Source organism: Cucurbita pepo, chromosome 19, assembly GCF_057944985.1.
Source record: "Cucurbita pepo subsp. pepo isolate OVF chromosome 19, ASM5794498v1, whole genome shotgun sequence".
NCBI classification, from domain to species: domain Eukaryota; kingdom Viridiplantae; phylum Streptophyta; class Magnoliopsida; order Cucurbitales; family Cucurbitaceae; genus Cucurbita; species Cucurbita pepo.
This window is the reverse complement of record NC_141816.1, coordinates 9,413,407-9,435,302: the sequence shown is the minus strand read 5'-3', so window position 1 is coordinate 9,435,302 and position 21,896 is coordinate 9,413,407. Positions and strand designations below refer to the sequence as shown.

The following is a 21,896-nucleotide window of genomic DNA, read 5'->3' as shown; positions in this document are numbered from 1 at the left end:
TTTATTACCATATGATTCGTCTCTTTCAAGTCAGTATTCGGTTCGTCGAAGGCCGAATCAAATATTTGATTCGGGTTTTACTTGAATTGTAACTCGTTTTAACAAAAATAACTAAACTCGTAGGTGGAGTAATATTTATAAGCTCAATTTTCAAATATTATGAAATGGTATTCTAATGATTAATTTTTTTTATTAATAATATTTAAAACATTGAGGAGCTTTGTGAGAATTCAAAATTTGTAATATTTATTTTAGGATACATTAGGGAGCTGTTATTTTCTATTTCATTTATTTTTTTTATACAATTAACTATATTTAGATGTTAGATAAACTTAATTTAAATTGTTCCACTTATTTTAAAATTTGTATTAAATTTTACTTTTTTTTTAATCACTTGTTTGTAATTTCACTTAAAATGAAATTAATATTGTACATTCAAAAGACAAAAAAATTTCATTATCCACCAAAAACATTATTGATGATATTATTACTTCCCTAAAAAAAAAAAAATTTATAATTACTCTCAACTTAACATAAATTAATAATTCCTATAAAATAACACACAAAAACAAAATAATCTAAATTTATATAAAAACAAAACATTATAAGTTTGCACAAAAAAAAAAAAAAAAAAAAACATATAGATTTGAAATATATTAAATTAATATGAATGTTAATAATAAAGGCCAAAATCTAAAAAGGATTAAATAAATTATTATAAGCACTTTGGGCTTTTTTACGTGTATGTTTTATGGGCCGAAGCGGGAGAAATAAATGGGCCGAGCAGAGAGATAGTTAAAAGTGAAGATGTAGGGAGGGAGATTGGTAGATGGCAGTGATCCAGTAAGATCTCGTGCGGTCACGGCGGCGATAAGACCGGGACTCAAAGCCCTACTCTCACTGGTTCAAACTCGGCCACCCCTTCTCTTCTCCTTCTCCCCTTCTATTTATTCTTCCTTCTTTCTCCCAACCCACGGGGTCTTCGGAGGGGGCTTAATTTTTCAAACCACCCATTACCCAATCCAACAGATTTCACTCAGATTCACACAAACTCCCTTCTTCATATCTCTTCCGTGCTTCTCCGGATTCTTCACTCCTTCGTTTATTCTTCTACTACTCAGCTCAGCTCAGCTCAGCTCACTCACGGTAATACCCCATGCCTATCTCTGTTTTTCATTTTTTTTCTTCAGTTGGGTACTTCATTGATTCTAATTTTGATGCGGGTTCTCGCTTGAATCCTCTGTTGTTGTTTAGATGGATAGGTACCAGAGAGTGGAGAAGCCCAAATCAGAAAACACTCCCATAAACGAGAATGAAATTCGCATTACTACTCAAGGAAGGATGAGGAATTACATTACTTATGCCACCACTCTTCTCCAGGTTCATCTCTTCTTCTGCTATGGCTGTTTGCTTAATTTATATGTTGCTCGACTGACATAGAATTATGGGTTATAATTAATGATGTGGGTGAAAGCAGCGGTATAACCTCCAATGGGTACTTCTGAGATCCGCAAAAATCTTTGAGATATTATTGATTATGATTTCTTGTCTCCTTCATAGGAGAAGGGTTCAAACGAGATTGTTGTTAAGGGGATGGGAAGAGCTATCAATAAGACTGTAATGATAGCTGAACTAATTAAGGTAGGGTTGTTTTCTTCACTGCTGTTGTTGTTTGGCGTGCTTGCTATGTCTCTTTTGTAATATCTTCATTTTCTCTGTTCAGAGAAGGATTGCTGGTCTCCATCAGAATACTGCTATTGGATCCACAGATATAACTGATATGTGGGAGCCACTCGAAGAAGGCCTTCTTCCGTATGAATTCCTCCTACTCTCCCATATGCTTCTTAAAATTTACCATTTGCGGTTGTTTTGAAAGCTCATTTTTCTCTGCTTTTGGCAGTCTTGAGACTACAAGACATGTTTCAATGGTGTCAATTACCTTGTCCAAGAAGGAGCTCGATACATCTTCGACAGGGTAAAAATGTTTGGTTTGATGTCAAGTTTTACTTAAAATAATTATACCCTTAGGATTGTATTTTAAAAAGGTCATTGTACTCTTAAATATTTAACTGAATATGCTTGACCAAATATTCACCACCTATGAGATCCCACATCGGTTGGAGAGAGGAACCTCTCCCTAATGGACGGAAACCTCTACCTAGTGGACGCATTTTAAAACTTTGAGGGAAGTCCGAAAGGAAAAACCCACCTGTGATGTGCTTCTTGACCACTTGTGAGATCCCATATCGGTTGGAGAGAGGAACAAAGCATTTCCTAAAGGGTGTGGACTATTAACATAATGACACCGAGCCCTTGTTGCAGCCCGGGCTACTGAATCCGCCACCAACAATTAAGCCCCTACTTGTTGCCATTCTTGGATTCCATTTCCATAAGGTGCCATTCTAGGATTCCATTTCCTAGTACCATGACCAAAATGAACTCCTTCTTCCCTCCTCTCTTCCAAATGGATGTTCCAATATCTTCTTGTCATTTCTCCCCCCACTTCCTCACTCGCTTTTTTTTTTTTTTTTTTTTTTTTTGCTGAAATAGAAATAAATAATTGTTCCCATGGAACCTTATCCAAGCCATTAATTTTTTTCTATTCGTTATGTATATTAAACCTTGAGGGGAAAGCCGAAAGAAAAATCCTAAATAGGACAATATCTGCTAGCGGTGGGCTTGAGCTTGGGCTGTTACCCTGCAATGTTGATTTGTTTTACTTATGTGTAGATACCAATCCCCTCTTCCTGTTGACCAAGTGAAACCATGGAATGAGTTTGAAGATGAAGGAGGTGATTAATATAAAATGTTTTTTATATTTTATTTCCTTCAATTTTGATAATGAGCTGATTTTAATTAATCTGCACCAATTTTGATGTAGAGGGATCACCTAGAGTACGAGGTAGGGGACGTGGTAGAGGAAGAGGCAGGGGTAGAGGTACTATTATTATCTTGGAATACACTTTATGTGTCCGCATAATTTGTAGTCTGTGCCAACATCTATTAAACTGTTTCATGTAGGGAACTACAATGGTACATCTGAGTATCAGGGAGATGGTTGGGATGGAGGGCGAGGTTTCGGCCCTAGAGGAGGTAGAGGACGTGGAAGAGGACTTGCATTCCGTGGCAGGGGACGTGGTTTTGGTCGCCAGTCAGGTGGATATTATGATTATGGAGAACCTATGACTCCAACAGTCCCAGGTCGGGGTAAGCTATGTTGAGATTGTTATTGAGCTGTCGAACACTGTTGTGCATACTCGTGTACATTGTGTTGATGATATGTTATATGAAGGTTTTGTAGGTCGTGGACGTGGGCGGGGGAGGGCTCGTGGTCGTGGTGGTTATTATCGATCAGATGGTCCGGTGCAAGCAGCTGCTGCTTGAGAGGCAAATGGTTACATTTTTTCCGATGGCCTCGAAAATTTCATAGTTATGTGTGTTTTGCTTTTCTTGTTTATGATTGGTTTTGACGTTGGTAAATTGGTTGAATCATGCATGGAGGTAGGAAGGAGGTTTTAGTTTTCTGTAGTGTTCGAGGTAGGAAGATTTGCATAGAGCTTCTAATTAACTTCTCGCAAAAAAATGGGTGTAAATTATATCTTGTTTTTTTCTTATATTCTATTTTCATTAGGACTTAGTGTGTAGCAGCAACCAGTACATTCTTTCATTCTTATATGCCTTTGCATGCTCTAATCTACTACTGATCTTCATTTTTTCATTCAATTTCAACGCAATTTGTTTAAATTTTCTTTTAGTATCATATTTTGACCCTCATATGAATCGTTGGTTGAATTTTGAGCATAAGTAGATTTGCATGGGTCAAAAAGAAATCAAATGGATTCAAGGGGGCTTGCAGAGAACGTATCAATAAGTTTGAAGTTGCTTTATATGCTTTGAGTTGTTTTATATCATATACTCTTGCAACAAACACAGTCTTCTGTTCTTGGAGCTGAAGCTATATTTGCTTAGCTTTACTTTCGTCCTAAGTTATCATTAGAGGATAATATCTTCATGCGGTGGACTTGGTCTGTTATAGTGAGTGGTGTGTTAGCGAGGATGTTGGGTCCCCAAAGGGTGGAGCTATATTTGCTTAGCTTTACTTTCGTCCTAAGTTATCATTAGAGGATAATATCTTCATGTGGTGGACTTGGTCTGTAGTTGGAGTGGTGTGTTAGCGAGGATGTAGGGGCCCCTAAAGGGTGGATTGGGTGGATTGTGAGATCTCACAGCTAGCGTGGGGGAGGATTGTGAGAGTTGTTATCATAACCAAAGACCAGGTGGTGTGAGCGAGAATGTTGGGCCCCCAAAGAGTGGATTGGTTGGAGTTGAGAGCGAAATATTATTATATTAGAGTGTAGAAATCTACTAGCGGGCGCATTCTATAACATTTTTTCGGAAAAGCTCGAAAGAAAAAGGCGGACAATATCGGTTTGAAATTAATGAAATATGGGATGATTTTTGTGTCTAAAACTCCTACCAACCATTACCATTCATCATTAAACTTCACATACACTCATTTTCATGTCTGAACGAAAAAAACTTCACATACACTCATTTTCATGTCTGAAAACAAAAAATTTGAGGTTAGATATTATATAACCTCATCCATTAAATATAAGATAAACCCAGTAAACCTCATATAACATATTGCAGTTTTCAAGTTTGGAGAATCCCCTTACCGGAGAATCTAGCATTAACCAAAGGTTTGGTGTTCATATATATACTTTGAATGGATCGAAACCGTCGCTTATTGGGCCGACAAATTGACCCACAACCTTCTTCATCATCATCATCATCATCCTTCCCAAAAATCTCTTCAATTTTCCAACAAATAGAAGTCTCAATTTCGCATCTCTTCTGATCAACCTCCTCCTCCTCTCCGCCGTCATCGCCGCCGTGTTCCTTCTTCATCTTCTTCTTCTTCTTCTTCTTTCTGTTCTCCGCCGTAACGACATTGCTACTACTGTCGTCCTCGTTGCTGAGCTGTACCAACACCTCCTCTGAGTTTCTCGAACACGACGAGGATTCTTCCTCCATTGAAGCCCAAAAAGCTTTAGAGAGAGAATGAAAAATGTAGTGATCAAAATCGTATCTTTTGCTTCTGGGTGTGATTTCTTTTCGGTTTTTATGGGTTTTGCGAAAGAGCGCGTTTATGGGTTTACGTTCTGTTGAACTTTTTTTAGAGAGAGAAAGAAACAGCAAATTTAGGAGAGAGAAAGTGATTGCAGAAGAAATTGCAATGTTGGTGCCAAGAAGATGGGTGGAAAGAGGCTATTTTTATTATTTTTATTATTATTTTGTTATATAAAGTTTTCGAAAGAGGCTATTTTTATTATTTTTATTATTATTTTGTTATATAAAGTTTTCCGTTGTGATTTGCTACATCCGATTCTATTATATAAAGTTTTTTTTTTTTTTTTTTTTTTTTTTTTTTATTCATTCATTCTTGCGTCTCCTACGGCCCACGTATGCTCGAGCTTCTGGTCCCGATTAAAAAAAAAAAAAGTTTTAGAAAATGGGGCAGAGAGATTTCGAAAAATAGTAAAAAAAAGAAAAGGGTTTGTTTCAGTTCAGTCTTTACTTGTTCCAGAAGGTGAAGGAGAGAAGCGGTAAGACTACTCGATCTCATTGCCTTCGCTCCTCTCCCTCTTGGTCTCACAGCTTTCGCTTCTTTTTTGGAACCTGACGAGAATGAATGAAAGAAGGGAGACTCCTTATTCATGAGAGTTTATAGTGAAAGAAGAGTTTATAGTAAATTCATTCAATCGGTGTTATATGAGAAAGTAAGCAAAAGGCAACAACAATGACTTACCTAGGGAGATATGGCTCGGAGTCTCTATAATTTGATAAAGGAGCGTTGGTAATATTTAAAATTATAATTTTTTTTGAAAATTCAAAATTTTTTAAATTATGAAGTATCATAAATGTCTTTGAAATATTTGAGTGTAGCATTCAAACCATCCTTAATTCTTTATAATTTGTCTTAAAAATAGTAAAAATAGAAATAAACAAATAAAATTCCCAAAAAGGAAAAATCCCTATTTTAATTAAAATGGTCTTTCAAGGTGAGGAAGGCATCTCTGACCCTGACTTACCAAGTCTTCACACGAGACAGAATCCACTGCATGCAATCTCATTCTAACATCATACTCCACCAACCATACGCGGTAATAGGAGAGTGTAAGCCGTCGGATTCTTAGCAACTGAAATCAAACGGCTGTGATTGGTTCGAGGAAGGCAGTTGCAGTCATTTTTTTTAATTTTATATATTCCTCCGTTGGAAATTACCATTTAATTTCTATAGTTTAATTACTCCTACTTTTACCATTATTATTCATTTAAATACTTAAAAAGTCAAATTTACTCGAACAAAAGAAAAACATACGTCTACATCGAATTTTCTCGACTCTTCGGTCTATTCCTCTCTTATCATTTTAGACAGACGAACAAAATTGATGAAGAAAATCCTATTAAAGTTTTGAAAATTTTGACCTCTATTAAGACTACAAATTCTTCTCTTCACCAAACCCGTGACAAAAAAACATACAACTTTCATCTCGGACGATATCAACACGGATACACAAGGACAGGAAATCAGCTAGCCGAACTTGAGAAAAGCTTCAAAGATGGGAACGATGCGATACACATATGAAACACTTGGCATCCGTCATGGTCTTCAGGTGAAGAACAAAGACTTTCTAAGTTGAAAATTCAAATGGGAAGTCATGGTGGGATTGAATTCTATGTTGAAATGAGGAACAGAAGAAGAATGTCAAGGGTTTTACATTAACGAACGAGGACTTCGTCGAGGAACATGGCGAAAACGAGAGTTTGAGACACGTTTTACGTATCGTCCCTCGAGCTTGGCAAGCGAATAAATTATATCATCAGTTCATGTGTTTCCATGGCACAAAAATAAGGAACAGAGGACTCAAAGAATCAAAGATATCTATAGAACAAATAACAATTCCTCACCTCCAACCCCTCTATCTATACATCATCCTGCATCACCTTCCTCAATTTCCTGCAAAAACCATAGTCGTCTCGTCTCGTCCCGTCCTGTCCCGTCCTTACTGACTTGTTCTTAATCACAGTTCAACCCGCAAACTTCTAGAACGGGGCCGTCTTTTGATACAAATGGGTTGATCCTTACCCAAAGTAATGTTAAGATTGAGGCTAAAAGAATGGACCAAACAACAATGATTGTTGGTAGACGATCTTGTTTCCCTACCAATCCCTTCAAGAATGGGTAGAGGTGGATGATCACCCAAAGAGCGAAAAATAGCCTTCCGAAAAGAGGACCCCACGAGTCGTATCCATTGTTGATGGCGTCTGAGATCCCGACGATCACGCCGATGATGTTTATGATCAACAAGGTCGTGGGAGGTATTAATAATGATGTCCATTTGAAGATATAGAGCTCTGAAAACTCACCATCATCAGCTGCTTTGGATGTAACTGTGAAGTTGGTGCTGACACCAGCTAAAACCTTGAGTAGACCTTGGAAAAGAGCAAAAAGATGCGACGAAACGCCTCCAATAACCCAAAACTGCTCGTTTCTCCACCAGTCGTCGATGCCAATACCACCCCATTGCATCTCGAGGATACCGGTCGCAGCAATTGAGATGAAGAGTGCCATGAAAATAAGACTGGCATAGTTGCTTATCTGCAAATGCACACAAATATGGTATTTAGAACGAAACATTCTTTATAAGGGTGTAGAAACCTCTCCCTACCATAAGCGTTTTAAAAATCTTGAAGCGAAGCCCAAAAGGAAAAGTCAAAAGAGGACAATATCTGTTAGCGGTGGGTTTGGGCTGTTACAAATGGTATCAGTGCCAGACACTGGGTGATGTGACACCCGAAGGGAGTGGACACGAGATGATGCGCCAGCAAGGACGCTGAGCCCTGAAGGGGGGGTGAATTGAGGGGTCCCACATTGGTTGGAGAAGGTAATGAGTGCCAGCGAGGACGCTGGGCCCCGAAGGGAGGTGGATTGTGAGATCTCACATCGGTTGGGGAAGAAAACGAAACATTCTACTCTCCCTAGCAAACGTGTTTTAAAAACTTTGTAACAAAAGGAGAAAGATATTACCTCAGGAACAATAAACTTTCCGGTGAGAAGACAGATAGCAGGCAGGCTACAGTAAACAAGCAATGGAATCGAGGTCCACGGATAGACGACCGAGTTTATGTACGAAAATCGTTCCAACCATTTCAACCCGCCTCCATAGCCATACCAGATCGGACAATGTCTGCTCAAGAATATCTCAACAGATCCTAGAGCCCACCGCAAAACTTGGTTTAGACGATCGGAGAGGTTAATCGGAGCCGACCCTTTAAAAGCAGGCCTCTCGGGAATACAGTACACAGACCGCCAACCGTGACAGTGCATCTTAAATCCAGTCAAGATATCTTCAGTAACAGAACCATATATCCACCCAACCTGTAATCATATTGAAACATTTCAGAGACAAAATAAACCTTAAAGAATGCAAAATTCAAACTTGTCTTGCTCTAAAAAAAGTAACCTCTTTCCCCCATTCTGTTTTATCTTCATATCCACAACTGATAACTTGAATGCCTTCTCTTAGCAGTGAGGCAGCACTCACATCATGACGACTTCCTCCACTTTCCGACACGGTCGACGCGACAAACACCGGAGATTGCCCGAATTTCTTCGCTAATTTAGTTTCGGACACGTTCAATTTCTCTATGCTTAGTTCTGCAACAATCATGTGGCAACTCGTGTTGAATATAATATGATATGATATGATATAAATACATCTTGCCAAAATGATTCTTTACCTTCGATTCCATCGATATTCTCGAGCGCATGGATCTGTGTTGTCTTCTTCTTTTTCTCGTTCTTGTTCTTTCTAGACCCACAACACAGACAGCACCATTTTGGCAAGCAGTTGCATGTTTTGCTCGGGCGTTTCTTCTTGGCAGGAGCGTCATTACCGTAGAGGGCAACCCTTCGGAAAACACACCCTGTACCGACATATATCGGTCCTTGTACTCCGTCTAATCCTTTCATGTTGATCTGCATTAAATTTTTTACATTTCAATAGGCATAAGATATACAGGTTTGAGGTAAATTGTTCGACCAGTGATGCGTATACATACATCAAAGAACACAACATTCCGATTTGAGTATCGATCATGTCGATCGATCCCATCAAATCTTTGAGGAAACTGCACATAACAAACTTTCTTCCCGGACGTCGGATCCATCATGAAACACATAGCTTCTCTAAGTGCCTTGCTATTGTTAATGTAGTGATCGCAGTCGACATTGAGTAGATAAGGAGCATTTGACAGAACCGCCGAGACTCGAACCTTCAGACGAAATATGGAGACGAGTAATGTCCTCAAATGCTAACCGTCTACAAATTGAGGGGATAAACATTTAAGCTTAACACGTACCACTGCATTCATGGCCCCGGCCTTCTTGTGATGTTCAAACCCGGGTCGCTTTTCACGAGAAACGTAAACCAAACGTGGCAGCTCTTTTCCTTCAACGTCACAAACTCCATTCTGGCCAAGGAAGACCTGTAAAGACACAAATGTACACGATTAGTTTGCACAAACATGAGACAGAACTGAGCTGTTTCTCCCAATTACAGTCAGAAACAGCACGCTATGGATAAAAATGGTGGACGGATTCAATCGACATATATATTACCTGAATCATGCCAGGGTGGTCTCGAACGTTGTTCCCGGGCCATGGAGTACCATCTTGCATTGTCCAGCCATCCTCAGGGACCTTTTGAGCCATGGAGACCAGCGCATTTATCCGAACCTTAAATTCTCCGTATTCTCTCTGTTCAAAGCGAAGTATACGAACAAAAAGTCAGTAATATCATTGCAGCAAACCGTAAGGATATAAGATACGCAGCCTCTACAACGGTAACGAACCTTCATTGCTCGCCTTTCCCTGAAAAATTCCGGATGGACCTTGTTCTTCAAATAATCGATCTTCTGAGAAAAGTAAAACTCGGGGGCACGGGGCTCAATATTGAATTTCTTAGAGAAAGGAACCCATTTCCTTGCAAATTCAGATGTCTCAGAGAGAGCTTCAAATGTTAACATGGCTGCACCATCATCTGAGACATAGCATGCAACTTTATCGACAGGATAGTCGACTGCAAGGATGGAAAGTACCGTGTTAGCAGTGATAAGTGGAGGTTCTTTCGTTGGATCAACGGTACTGACAAATACGTCCACGCTGGCTAATTCAGAAGGTTTCCCTTCTTTTTCATACCTGAAAATGTGAAAACCAAAAAGATCAGGCAAACGTTCCCAAAGTAGACGACGATAAATGGATTGTGTGCACATCACCTCAGGGATAGCCTATCGAGATACGTTTCCCTTTCAATCGGATACCATTTCGGGAACTGATCGAGAATCCACGATGCCGCAAACCAAATTTCACATATTACTGAAGTCAACCACAGGCCATAAGCATCTTTAACTGGATGAAGAATTCTGTAATGGAAAAACAGGCCGAGAATAACAAGTCGAAGCAAGATGATTAATCTGTACGGGTTTATCATGCTCGAAGAGATGGGCAATTTCCTTGATAGCGGTTGCCTAGCTTCATCCATCCTGTCGAACGAGAACAAATAAATGGTTAGCTATTACATGGCTTACAAAAAAGCCATGGAACTAGTTGTGTTATTGCGTTGAGCTCGGGACAACGAGCAATGAAAATTCATACTAGGATAGTGTCACAAACACGCACGAAACACTTCTAACAGTGGCTTACATGGGCAAATCGGGATCGTCGATATCATTTCCACCGTCTTCAACCCCTTGATGCTTCACCACTTGAAGTTTATCATATCGCTTCTTCGTCCAATCCTCCATTCTATCCTTCCATGCCACACTCCCATAACCATATACAGCAATATCTTTCTCGGGAACCATTGGTCTACGTTGAGCTATCGGATGGCAATCAAAATGTTAGCCATAGTTATCATACACAATAAAAATAACCATCTTGATGCCGACTTACAAGATATCGATGGATCGGGGTACGACATCGAATGGTCTCTGTTTCCACGACCCATAAAATGGGGTACAAGAGCATGTTGATCAGAAGAAATCTCGTAATCCTAGCACAAGAAAACGCATCATTATATCGGTTTGATTGTGAATATCGAAAATTAACATCATAGAGTTGAAGAACTCCAATTACCTCCTCGCCGTATGTCAGGAGAGAAATTTCCGAACCAAGGCGAGACGGTTCGTGCTCCGACTGTCCATTCATGTGAGATGCATTACGGTGGGAACCACGGCTAGTGTTAAGGCGTGAAACAAACGATGCATCGGCAGAATGAGGGCGAAACGAATCGAGATTGCCATAGTCGAACTCGTTATCCAAATCATCGGTATCATCTTCATCGTCATCGCCTTCAACCCGAGGACTACCTACAAATTTGCACCACTGATTAGCTTTGGCACCCGAAAAAGTCACAATAACAGAGAATTGAGATTAAAAAAGGCTACCCTTAATGCGTTTGTATCTGGTTTTACACTGTGGACAAGCTTGATTTCCTTCTCTTCGCTCATACTCATAGCAAGTTCTACAAACTGGGAAGGCACATTCATTACAAGCAACAAAGAGCTCTCCTTCATCAGTTAACTCTATCTCATCTCCACAAATCCGACATGTTTGTCCACTCAATTCCTCCACAGACTTTGTCTGGAAACACCAAACAAAAATCAAACTTGGAAATAAACAAATCGGAGGATCAAAATGCAAGATGAACTAAGAACACAAACTAAATTTCTTCAACTCAAGCAACTCGACATGCAAAGAATCCAATGAAAAAGCGCCTAAAAAAGAGATTCTCAGCAAGAACAGAATCAAAACCCCAAATAGTTCAATCCCAAGTGGGAAAATTCATAAAACGAGCCATTGGGTCGCATAATCTTACCCGAACAGAGTCCTCTGCATTGATCAGAACGAACTCGTTTCTATTATGAGACCCAGCAATGAGTCGACCAGCGGTGTTCATTGTTCACAAAGGTTCAGCTCCTCAAGTGAAACAAACCCAATTAGAAGCCGATCTCTGAGAAGTCACTCAAAGAATAAAAAACTCATCTTTGCCTGAAATAACTCATTTTCCGGCGACCCACCATGGAAAAAGTGGCGTAGAAACGCAGATTTTGGTCCCGCCCGTCTTTCTCTGTGCCACTGCAAAAGGAGGGATGAACAAGAAAAGGACGAGAATTTCCATGTACTTCAACAACGATTATGAACATAGTATCATAATTTATAGAAGCCAATTTATTTTCAAAAAGTTGCTAATTTAAGTTTTTATTGAAAATGAAATTCCAAATATAATAATTAACCAAAACATTAGTTTTTTTTTTTTTTTTTTTTAATAATGATTATATTCATATTACAAAATAGAAATTAAGGAGTTGATATAAACCAAAAAAAAAAAAAAAAAAAATTCAAAGCAAATTAAAGCGGAACCATAAGCGAGAAACTAAATACATGAGTTACTCGTTTTAAAGTAGAAATCGAGAAAAACCCTAATGGTGAGGTTTATAAAACTTTTTTTTCCTACCCGATAGAGGTAATAAAATTACGTTCTTACCCCTCGATCAAATTAAGTTTCAAACTTTTGTCAAATTTCATGTGTTGTTCTTACACATGCAATGATTGAGATACATAAGTCACATTTTAAACCATGCAAGTATAATGATTTTACCTGATAAATGCAATTCACCTTTTTATTTTAAAATACAAATATATATATATATATGTATATGTATATAATTTTTTTTTTTATTAATAAAGATATTCTCTCACGATCTTTTTTAATTAGTCAACGTAGGACTCGAATATAGTATTTGTACTTATTTAAGACCTCAGAAGTTAGAATAAGATCTTGTTCCTCATGCCGGTGGACTTACTGATATACTTCAGCAAGTTACAATTTACATTTAGCTACGCTGTGTTTGTTGTGAATTTATGATAACGGGTACATTGGAGGCTCGTCATTTATGACTATCTCACGCTATATATAGATTCTTTCATTGTTCCAACGCCCATCAAACATGGACCAAAGCTATATCGTAAAGTTTGAAACATAACTCGTGTAACGCTATGTTACAAAAACGACCCAACTCTTGAAACATACTATAATTCATGTAACCAATATCAATAAAATATCTGTGTAGAAACTATTAAATTCATTTTTTGAACTGAGATTTATTTTATTTATTAAATTCTGCATTAATTATTAATTGTATTGTCTGTTAAAATTATAGTTTAATTTAGTAAAATTGCCAAAAAAAAAATATTAATAAATAGAATTGACCGAAAGAGGAGAGGAAGTCACGGAGTCCACGATGGCAGAGATGGATGTCAGATTACGTCATCTTGTGGGCCCCACCATTGAATAAGTAAAATGCCACGTGGTACCAACCGGTGTGGGTGGATGAAAGGAAGGAAACGTACAAGTAAATAGACACGTAGCTTTTTGTTACTTAAATTTTAATTTATTTACTTTTCTAAAAGATTTTCCTTTTTTTAATTTAATGTCACTTTCTTATATTTTCATTTTGCCCCTTTGCTTTCTCTAAATTTGCACTTCTAACCCTTCACATTCTTTGTGTTTTAAAATGAAGCATGGAGTTTGCAGTAAACTTTTAACTTTAAATCAGTTTTTAGAAATTAAAGTTATTTTAAGTATTTTATTAATAAAAATTAAGATATTTTAAGATAAAAATATTTAAATATTTAGATATTTTCTGTTAAATTCGCTAAATTTTTAATCCCAAACAATTCAAGTAAAGTAGAGTGTTGTTAGTTTCTGTCGAGTGTCTGCGAGTGTAATTGTGAGATTTCACATCGACAAGGTAGAGGAACGAGAGGGTGTAGAAACCTCTTTCTAGTTGACACGTTTGAAAACTTTGAGAGAAAGCTCGAGAGGAAAATATCTACGGGCGGTGGGTTTGAGCTATTGCAAATGGTATCAGAATCAGACACCGGAACGGTGTGCCAACGAGAACTTTAGTCTCCCAAGGGAAGTGGCTTGTGAGATCTCGTATAAATTGAAGAGGAGAACGAAACATTCCTTATAAGGGTGTGAAAATTTGTTTTTAGTGAATGCGTTTTAAAACCTTGAGGAGAAACTCGGAAGGCAAAGCCCAAATATGACAATTACAAGGATTACTTCATTGTTTTAACCAATCACCGATTGCCACTCATGAAAAGGGCTTAAAGTGGGACCCACAACAATAAGAAATAATAATCACAATGATAATCAATACTAGCAAAATGCATTAATTAATTAATCGATTTAGCCATTAACGCCACGTCAGTGGGTCCGACAAACGACAAAACGATGTGGGCCCTATTAGCCTTCGATTTTATTGCAACAAGAAAATAAAAAGACAAAAATTCAATTTTCATTCGATTAAAACAAAGTAGTTTGGTTCTAGGTGGGAAACGAGGAATATTTTATTAGCTCGTATTTGGAAAAGGATTTTAATATTTTATCTAGACATATTTATTTATAATAAATTTATTAGTGAATGAAATTAAATCAATTTTAAATTACTTTAAACTTATTTTAAAAAATAAAATAATAAAAATTAAAAGTGATTCTCGATTCCAAATATTTTTATTAATAATGATTTTAGAATAAGTTTTTGATAATAAGGTCAGCCGCAACAATTGCATTATGTCCAATTCGTCCCTATTTATTTCAATCACCATATATAATCAAAATTCTACGCTACATTCTCTACCAACACAAATTCAAAGACTCACCAACCATATACATAGTAGAAGAACAAGAACAAGTCTTTTACGTTCTTGTATGTCCTCTCTACCTTTATTGGTTGAATGGTTAAAACTTCCTAATTCATACCGAGTGAATTAGAGGGTTTGGTTCAGACTGGATGCATACTAACAATATTATAAAATTTGTTAGTCTAATTAGAAAGAAAATCGTTTAATAAAATTTCCATAAATAGTTCATAATTTATATTATACGGAAAGAAAATGGTTTAATAAAATTTCCATAAATAGTTCATAATTTATATTATATGGACTAAATCTTCGGCCTATAATTAAATTAAAAATAAAATTTAAGATTAGGAACATGATTGACAAAATATATAATTTATTGTGAGTGAGAATAAGTTTCGTTAAAACACAATTATGACGCTAACTTTAATTAAATAAATTGATATATTTTATCGATCTAAACATGCTTCAATTCATTGTAATAAAGAACAGATAAAAATAATTTAGCGCATGCTAACATATGGCCTATTAGCTCAGTTGGTTAGAGCGTCGTGCTAATAACGCGAAGGTCGCAGGTTCGAAACCTGCATGGGCCATCCTTTTTTTTTGTTTTCATCTTGTGATTACTTATATAACCAATAGTGATGTAACACGTGTGCCTGCAGAATGGGCTTTGCGAACCCCAGATCACGTTGACTTTTTTTTTTTTTTGACCAACCCAAAAGGAAAGTTACCTTAACCCAATCCTATTTTATTTTTTAAATTCTTAATAATATTTGACATTTGTAACGGATATTAGTAATTTATTATGAGTTATGAATATTTGATATTTTATTAATAATGTTTTTAGAATTAAATGTTAAATAGTGATAGAAGTTTTGATAATAAGGTCAATGGTACACACTTATAGATCAATAATCACATTATTCCTCAACTCGATCCTATTCCTTCTAGTCATCATACACAACTAATTTTTTAAACTGGACCCTTTGCAAACACCAATCCAAAATCCACCAACGTTTTAAAAAGACGAACAAGAATAAGTCATTCGCGTACTCGTATGTCCCCTCCATCTTTATTGACTAAATAGTTAAAATGCTCAGTCATAACTGAAGAATTCGTTCCTACCCGATGCACACCAATAAATTGTAAATTTAGTCGGACTAATTAAAAAGAAATTTATAATTAATATATGGACTAAATCACTAAATTATAACTTTTTCGAACCACAAAAACCAAGTTTATAATTTGACCTGTAATTTAAATTTAAATAAAAATATATAAATTAAAGTTTAGTGGACGTACACATGTGGCCTATTAGCTCAGTTGGTTAGAGCGTCGTGCTAATAACGCGAAGGTCGCAGGTTCGAAACCTGCATGGGCCATCTTTTTTTGTGCTCATTTTATGATTTACTTATATAGCCAATAATGATGTAACACGTGTGCAAGCAGAATGGGCTTTTCGAACCCCAGATTATGAGGTTTGGGCTCGGCCCGCATGTTATTTATGCAACTAAGATTGAGAATTTTATTTTTCTTAGTTTCTATTTTTAATGTTTTTAAAAATAAATTCTTAAATAATGTTATGTATTCAATTGGACAATTCAACACAAACCATAAAAATTGGGTTGGATTTGATTATTATTTTTGTTTGGGTTAGGTTGAATTTCTGCAAAATCGAACAATTCAGGTTAGTTCGTGGGTTGACATTTTTTTGGTTGACCAACCTGAAAACAGAGTTACAACCTAACCCAATATTACTCTACTTTTAAGATTCTTAATAATATTTGACCTTTTAAATCGATATTAGTTATATATTTGTAAGTTATGAATGTTTGATATTTGAGTAGTATGAGATTTTAGTTATTAATATAACATGTACGATAGATAATAATTTTTTTTTAATAATTTTTTAAAAAGAAGAACAACCCAACAACCTAATCTTTAATAGAGAGTTGAGTTGGATCATAAACTCTATTGGAGTTGCTTGAGTAGTTAACTCTATTGGGATTGGTTGGCTCAGTAACAATTGTAGATTGGTTTAAAATATTTTCCAAACTAACTCAGGTACGCTCCAGATATTTTAATTTTAAAATATATCTTGTTTATCTCTAATTTTTTTTTTGTCTAATTAGATTCGATTATACTTGGGTATTGTAGACATTTATAAAAAAAAATCTAATTATTTGTTGGATGAAAATTTTATTATGTTTACTAAATTGCATGAAATTTTACCTTACTTCATACGGAGACATTAATACTCAAATTGAAATTTGTGAAAGAAATTAGTAAATTATATTAAACGGTTTAATAAATTCATCTTAAACCTAACTATCTTGAAAAAATACTAATGGAATGTCAACGTGTCGGTGAAAAATGCACGTAGGCCAAAAAAGACTCAATTTTAAAGAGCTCAAACAATCCATATAAGGTACTAAGACGCTAACAAGAGGACAATGACGTCGATGTCACAACCTATATATATAGATGAGGGGACAACCTTAAATTTGATGGTATTCACCGGGCCAAGACAACCTTAATTGCTTCGATGTATTGTAGGATTAATCTTACCTTTTTTGTTTTCATAAATTCGCGTGATAGGACACAAGTAGATTCGTGCAAAAAAAAAAAAAAAAAAAAAAAAAAAAAAAAAAAAAAAAAAAAAAAAGGTTCGATTCAATTCGATATAATTTCAGGGAAGCCCATGAACGTAATCGAGTCTATAAATTTTTTAATTATTTGAATTTTTAAGTCAATGAATAAGTTTATAATTGAGTTTATGAACCCTAATTGATAAATGGGCGTGGATTTGGGCCATAATGAATGAATAAGGAGTGTTTTTTTTTCATATTTATTGGTTGCACCACGCGCCAATGACTGCGAACGGAATAAGAATTCATTCATAGTTCAGAGCTCCGAGGGGAAGAAAATCCTATCTGGAAATAGGAACGAACAATATTCATATTCTCTCAATTTCTTTTTCCCTTTCTCCGATCAAATTCCGGCCGTCGTTTCAGAAACTTGGTTTTCATTTTCATGGTGGAGCTCTGTAACAATTTAAATTTTGATCAACTAACCCAGAAAGTCCCAAAGGGAAATTTCTCGACCTGTAATTTTGAGGGCGGAATTCGTTTGTTTCTCGTTTTCTTAAGGAATATTCCTCGTGGGTTCTTTTTAATTTATTGTTTCAGTGCCTTTCGGATTCCTGAAACGGTCGGTTGAAGCTTTTGTTGAGGATCGAATCAGATCTGTTCTGCGTTATTTGGGTTTTGTTTCGAAAATTTTCCTAATGGATTATGACGATTTTGCTTTTCCTTCACTGGGTTTTCTCTGTAATTTCTAGCGTTTTCTTCTTCTTCTCCGAGTCTCGAAGTGAATGTTAAAACTGTAATCGTTTTCGCTGCTTCTTATTGGGCGGATTAACTTTCTCAATCGCTGATTATTCTAATCGGACTCTTTACAAAATGGTTCGATTGGATTTAGATGATTTCCGGACCATACTTGATACAGCCGGCGTCGATGTTTGGACCTTCATCGATACAGCTATGGAGGTCGCTTCAATGGATTACGGCAATCAATTGAAAAATCGAAGAGATGGAATCGTCGGGAGGCTCTATACGTTGACCTCGCATCCGTCGCGATGTCGTAACTGCGATACGGATCGTCACCTCGATGGTCGCTCTAATGGCTGTGAAATCAAACAGAGCTCCGCCGAGGCGAAGGAAGGTTCCCCTTCGACGCCGCAGTTCGTCGGAGTTGAAGGGGACGACGATAGAGTAGACCCATATGGCGGTTCGTTTGATGATGAACAGAAGAAGGTTTTAGACATTAAGGAGCAGCTCGAAATTCCTCACCAGGTCTTCTTCCTCTCTGATTGTTTGGCCTTTGGGGATTCTTTTCTGAACTTACCAATTTGGTGATTGTTTGTGTTGTTTAAGCCTGAAGATGCTTTGGTTGATCTGCTTCAAAGCTTGGCAGACATGGATATCACATTCCAAGCTCTTAAGGTTTCTGTTGCTGTAATTCTTTTGAATTTGTGGGTTCTGTTGCTTTCTTCTTCTCTGTTTCTTACCTGTTCTTGTTCTTGTTCTTGTTTTTGTATAGGAAACTGATATTGGAAGGCATGTGAATCGGTTAAGGAAGCATTCATCTAATGATGTTCGTAGATTGGTGAAACATCTTGTCAGGTTCATAACAATTTATATATGAATTCATGACCGATGCTTGGTGAATTTCTTCTCATTTGTGTGTTCTTCATCAGGAAATGGAAGGATATTGTGGATGAATGGGTCAGGTTGAATCAGCCAGGGGAGCAGCCAGCTTCATTAATAGGTATCAAATAAGAACATCATTCATAACTTCATGATTCAATTCCTTCAGACATGATTAGAACTCAAAAGTTTAGCTAAGAAAGGTTTCTACTGCCATTGACAGCTGATGGCGACTCACCTCAACAAAAAGTTCCTCAAAATGGTTACCATCAGGTGAATTGAAATCATTGATCTTATGATTCTGATGTTTGTGTTCTTTGTAGAAAAAGCTTGAAATCTTTCTTCTTTTTTATAGGTTCCTGATTTCGCATACTCTCCGAATCCACACAGTGAGTATCGAGTATCGAATTTGAATCGTATGCGAACTTCTTGTTTCATTTGCCATCATTTACTTACCATGGATTTCATTGTGTTCTTAGATGGAAGTTCTGGGTCAGATCGAAATAACTCAGAGCCAGAACCAAAAGGAAAGCCTATGCCAAGACGAGACGCTCTGCCTAAACCAGCACAACCAGCTTCAACGTCGTCTTTAACTCCTCAAAACGTATGGTAACCAAATTAGAGTCGTTTAACTCTATGTTTGGTTGCCAAAAATGGAGGATGAAAATTGAACTTTCGAATCTTATGCTTCCGAAAACATAACAAACTTAACTCAAACTGCATCAATTGTGTTGAAATTTGACAAATTTGAGTGGTATGTCTGAATTTTCTCAGGTCCTAGATGATATGATATGATATGCACGGTCTTACTTACATTACAGTCTGCCAGTTCTTATTTTCATTAAGAAGGTGTTCTTATTATGTGTTATTTGCAGAAACATAAAGAACAACAGAAGGAAGCAACTTTTGATTCACAAAAGCTTGCTTCAGCTAGAAAAAGGCTTCAAGAGAATTACAAAGAAGCTGAAAATGGTTTGGCTACACCTTTCTTTTTCTTCCCTTTTACTTCATTTTCTGATTCCTTAGGAACAAATCAATACTAATTACTGTTTGTCTGTTGCTCTTATTGAAGCTAAAAGGCAAAGAACAATCCAAGTCATGGACATCCATGACTTACCAAAGCCAAAGAATACCTTCTTCTCAAAGAATAAAAGCGGCGGCGGTGGCGGCGGCGGCTCTCAAGGCAGGCACTGGTGATATTTGGCAAAGCAGCAACATGTTCTGCAATATTAGGTGTTCTGTTATCATCATCCCTTACATCATTTGATCATTGAATTTTTAACTTTCTCTATTAAGTTTAAAAGAGAACCAAAATCTACTTTTTTTTCAGGTAAATTTGGTTATAATAAGCAATGCTATTATTGATATTGTTCATCTGGAAGCTCTGAGTGTTTATATGCAATGCTAATGTTGAAGCTTCCTGTTATATGCAATGTGGGGTTTTTCTGGTTTGGATCATTAGTCACCCACCTTTGACCTTAGAAAAGGAAAAGGTTACTTAAGTTGTGGGGGGCCAGCCACATGGGGGATGTGTATGTGGATGGGGATTGGTTTGTTTGGCTTGTAAGTGCTTTCCCTTTGCTTGCTTCATATAATATTGTTGGAAACATGGGGCTTGGCCTAACATAAACAAAGGCTGGTTTTTCTACATGGAAAAAGCTTTTACTTTTGAAGGGTGTGGGGTAGGTTCAAAGATCTTTCAAGATGTTTTATCCGAAAAGTGTAATAATAGTCAAAACCCACTGCTAGTAGATATTGTCTTCTTGACTTTCGCTCAAGGTTTTTAGAACGTGTCTCCTAGGGAGAGGTTTTCACACCCTTATAGAGAATGTTTTGTTCTCCTCTCCAACTGATGTGAGATCTCACAATCCACTCCCCTTGGAGACCCAGCGTTCTCGTTGGCACTCGTTGTCTTCTCCAATCGATGTGGGACCCCCCAAATCCACTCTCGTCTAGAGTTCAATGTCCTTGCTGGTACACCACCTCGTGTCCACCCCTTTGTTGCTCAGCCTCCTCGTTGACACATCACCCGGTGTCTGGCTCTAATACCATTTGTAATAGCCCAAGCCCACTATTTGGATATTTCCCTTCGGGCTTCCCTTTTGCTAGGTAGAAGTTTTCATACCCTTATAAAAAAATGCTTCGTTCTTCTCTCAACTGATGTGGGATCTTACAATAAGCTTTTGTGTTCTTGACTGCGGTAGAGTGGATCGAAACACACAGTAAGAGGATCTTTCTACTGTCTAGTTACTCTGTTTCTTTCCTAGGTAAGTAATGCATATAAAGAACAACAGAGCCATGAGCATGACTGATAAAGAAAGAAGTGGGGGATGACAGACAACAACACCAGGAGTATGGGAGAGGGGTAAGCTAAATGGCTGTCTTTTCACTGGTTTTTTGCTGTTGGGTAAGGGAAAAGATGAAGAAAAGTTGAGAAATTTGGGAAGAGAAGTGTAAATATGAGGAATTTGGAGGATGGAAATGAAAAAAAAACACAAGATTTATGAGGCAAATTGAGTGTAGTGTAGTGTAGTGTAGTGTAGTGGGTGGGGTTTGGTTGGAGCCGCCATTGTTGACTATTTGTAATGTTTTTGTTAATAAGTTGCTTTCCAAACAATGATAATACTCCAAAAAAAAAAGTTGCCATTTTTTTATAAATGAAAGCAGAGAAAGTAACAGGAACAATGTACAGTCAAAGTCAACAGGAAACAATTAATAAAAGGTGTAACTGTATTTTAGAGCAATATTCTAACATTTTACTTTTAATATTTTAATTTAATTTCTTTCATTATATTTTTAAATACAATTTTCTATGCTAAATTAAAAAGAAATATATGTTTTTTTAGAAACATATTTAATAAAATAAGAAATATATATTTAAACTTGATATTTAATTACATTTTTCATAA

General features: G+C 36.8%; 3 protein-coding genes and 2 non-coding genes across 9 annotated transcripts; 4 read left to right on the top strand and 1 right to left on the bottom strand.

Annotated features, from left to right (window-relative positions):
* The first annotated feature begins 819 nt into the window (after positions 1-819).
* On the top strand, positions 820-3,718 carry LOC111781065 (uncharacterized). Of its 4 annotated transcripts, none has more exons than XM_023661474.2 (9): positions 820-1,146; positions 1,255-1,380; positions 1,561-1,641; positions 1,724-1,812; positions 1,901-1,975; positions 2,731-2,792; positions 2,882-2,938; positions 3,022-3,201; positions 3,302-3,718. In XM_023661474.2, the coding sequence occupies exons 2-9, from the start codon at positions 1,255-1,257 to the stop codon at positions 3,382-3,384; spliced, it is 753 nt and encodes a 250-aa protein (XP_023517242.1). In that variant the 5' UTR covers positions 820-1,146; the 3' UTR covers positions 3,385-3,718. The 4 variants fall into 4 exon arrangements, with proteins under 4 accessions (XP_023517242.1, XP_023517240.1, XP_023517241.1 ...); XM_023661472.2 differs by having other exon boundaries at positions 3,293-3,718; XM_023661473.2 differs by having other exon boundaries at positions 3,022-3,207.
* A 3,013-nt stretch (positions 3,719-6,731) lies between these two features.
* LOC111781038 (cellulose synthase A catalytic subunit 2 [UDP-forming]) lies at positions 6,732-12,263 on the bottom strand. The gene is made up of 14 exons (XM_023661436.2): positions 11,946-12,263; positions 11,515-11,710; positions 11,204-11,436; positions 11,021-11,120; positions 10,772-10,946; positions 10,345-10,611; positions 9,922-10,267; positions 9,689-9,826; positions 9,430-9,555; positions 9,130-9,342; positions 8,809-9,046; positions 8,532-8,725; positions 8,096-8,446; positions 6,732-7,666 (listed from the first exon to the last, which is right to left on the bottom strand). The coding sequence occupies exons 1-14, from the start codon at positions 12,024-12,026 to the stop codon at positions 7,085-7,087; spliced, it is 3,240 nt and encodes a 1,079-aa protein (XP_023517204.2). The 5' UTR covers positions 12,027-12,263; the 3' UTR covers positions 6,732-7,084.
* Positions 12,264-15,298: 3,035 nt separating this feature from the next.
* TRNAI-AAU (transfer RNA isoleucine (anticodon AAU)) lies at positions 15,299-15,372 on the top strand. Its single transcript has one exon. It is a non-coding gene; the product is annotated as a tRNA-Ile (tRNA).
* A 715-nt stretch (positions 15,373-16,087) lies between these two features.
* TRNAI-AAU (transfer RNA isoleucine (anticodon AAU)) lies at positions 16,088-16,161 on the top strand. The gene has a single exon. It is a non-coding gene; the product is annotated as a tRNA-Ile (tRNA).
* A 1,396-nt stretch (positions 16,162-17,557) lies between these two features.
* Positions 17,558-20,361, top strand: LOC111782255 (putative mediator of RNA polymerase II transcription subunit 26c). Of its 2 annotated transcripts, XM_023663094.2 has the most exons (10): positions 17,558-18,633; positions 18,715-18,783; positions 18,881-18,963; positions 19,038-19,108; positions 19,211-19,260; positions 19,343-19,376; positions 19,467-19,591; positions 19,863-19,959; positions 20,060-20,220; positions 20,318-20,361. In XM_023663094.2, the coding sequence occupies exons 1-9, from the start codon at positions 18,241-18,243 to the stop codon at positions 20,182-20,184; spliced, it is 1,047 nt and encodes a 348-aa protein (XP_023518862.2). In that variant the 5' UTR covers positions 17,558-18,240; the 3' UTR covers positions 20,185-20,220; positions 20,318-20,361. The 2 variants fall into 2 exon arrangements, with proteins under 2 accessions (XP_023518862.2, XP_023518861.2); XM_023663093.2 differs by having other exon boundaries at positions 17,560-18,633; positions 20,060-20,361.
* The last annotated feature ends 1,535 nt before the right edge of the window (positions 20,362-21,896 follow it).

Excerpts from the sequence above, each read along its gene's own strand:
- LOC111781065 (XM_023661470.2), top strand. The coding sequence starts at position 1,255 with ATGGATAGGTACCAGAGAGTGGAGAAGCCCAAATCAGAAAACACTCCC. Across the intron at positions 1,642-1,723 it reads TGATAGCTGAACTAATTAAG|AGAAGGATTGCTGGTCTCCA; the intron begins GTAGGGTTGTTT and ends TTCTCTGTTCAG. Across the intron at positions 1,976-2,730 it reads CTCGATACATCTTCGACAGG|ATACCAATCCCCTCTTCCTG; the intron begins GTAAAAATGTTT and ends ACTTATGTGTAG.
- LOC111781038 (XM_023661436.2), bottom strand. The coding sequence starts at position 12,026 with ATGAACACCGCTGGTCGACTCATTGCTGGGTCTCATAATAGAAACGAG. Across the intron at positions 11,711-11,945 it reads ATGCAGAGGACTCTGTTCGG|ACAAAGTCTGTGGAGGAATT; the intron begins GTAAGATTATGC and ends TGGTGTTTCCAG. Across the intron at positions 8,447-8,531 it reads AAACAGAATGGGGGAAAGAG|GTTGGGTGGATATATGGTTC; the intron begins GTTACTTTTTTT and ends ATATGATTACAG.
- LOC111782255 (XM_023663094.2), top strand. The coding sequence starts at position 18,241 with ATGGTTCGATTGGATTTAGATGATTTCCGGACCATACTTGATACAGCC. Across the intron at positions 18,784-18,880 it reads TCACATTCCAAGCTCTTAAG|GAAACTGATATTGGAAGGCA; the intron begins GTTTCTGTTGCT and ends GTTTTTGTATAG. Across the intron at positions 18,964-19,037 it reads TTGGTGAAACATCTTGTCAG|GAAATGGAAGGATATTGTGG; the intron begins GTTCATAACAAT and ends GTTCTTCATCAG.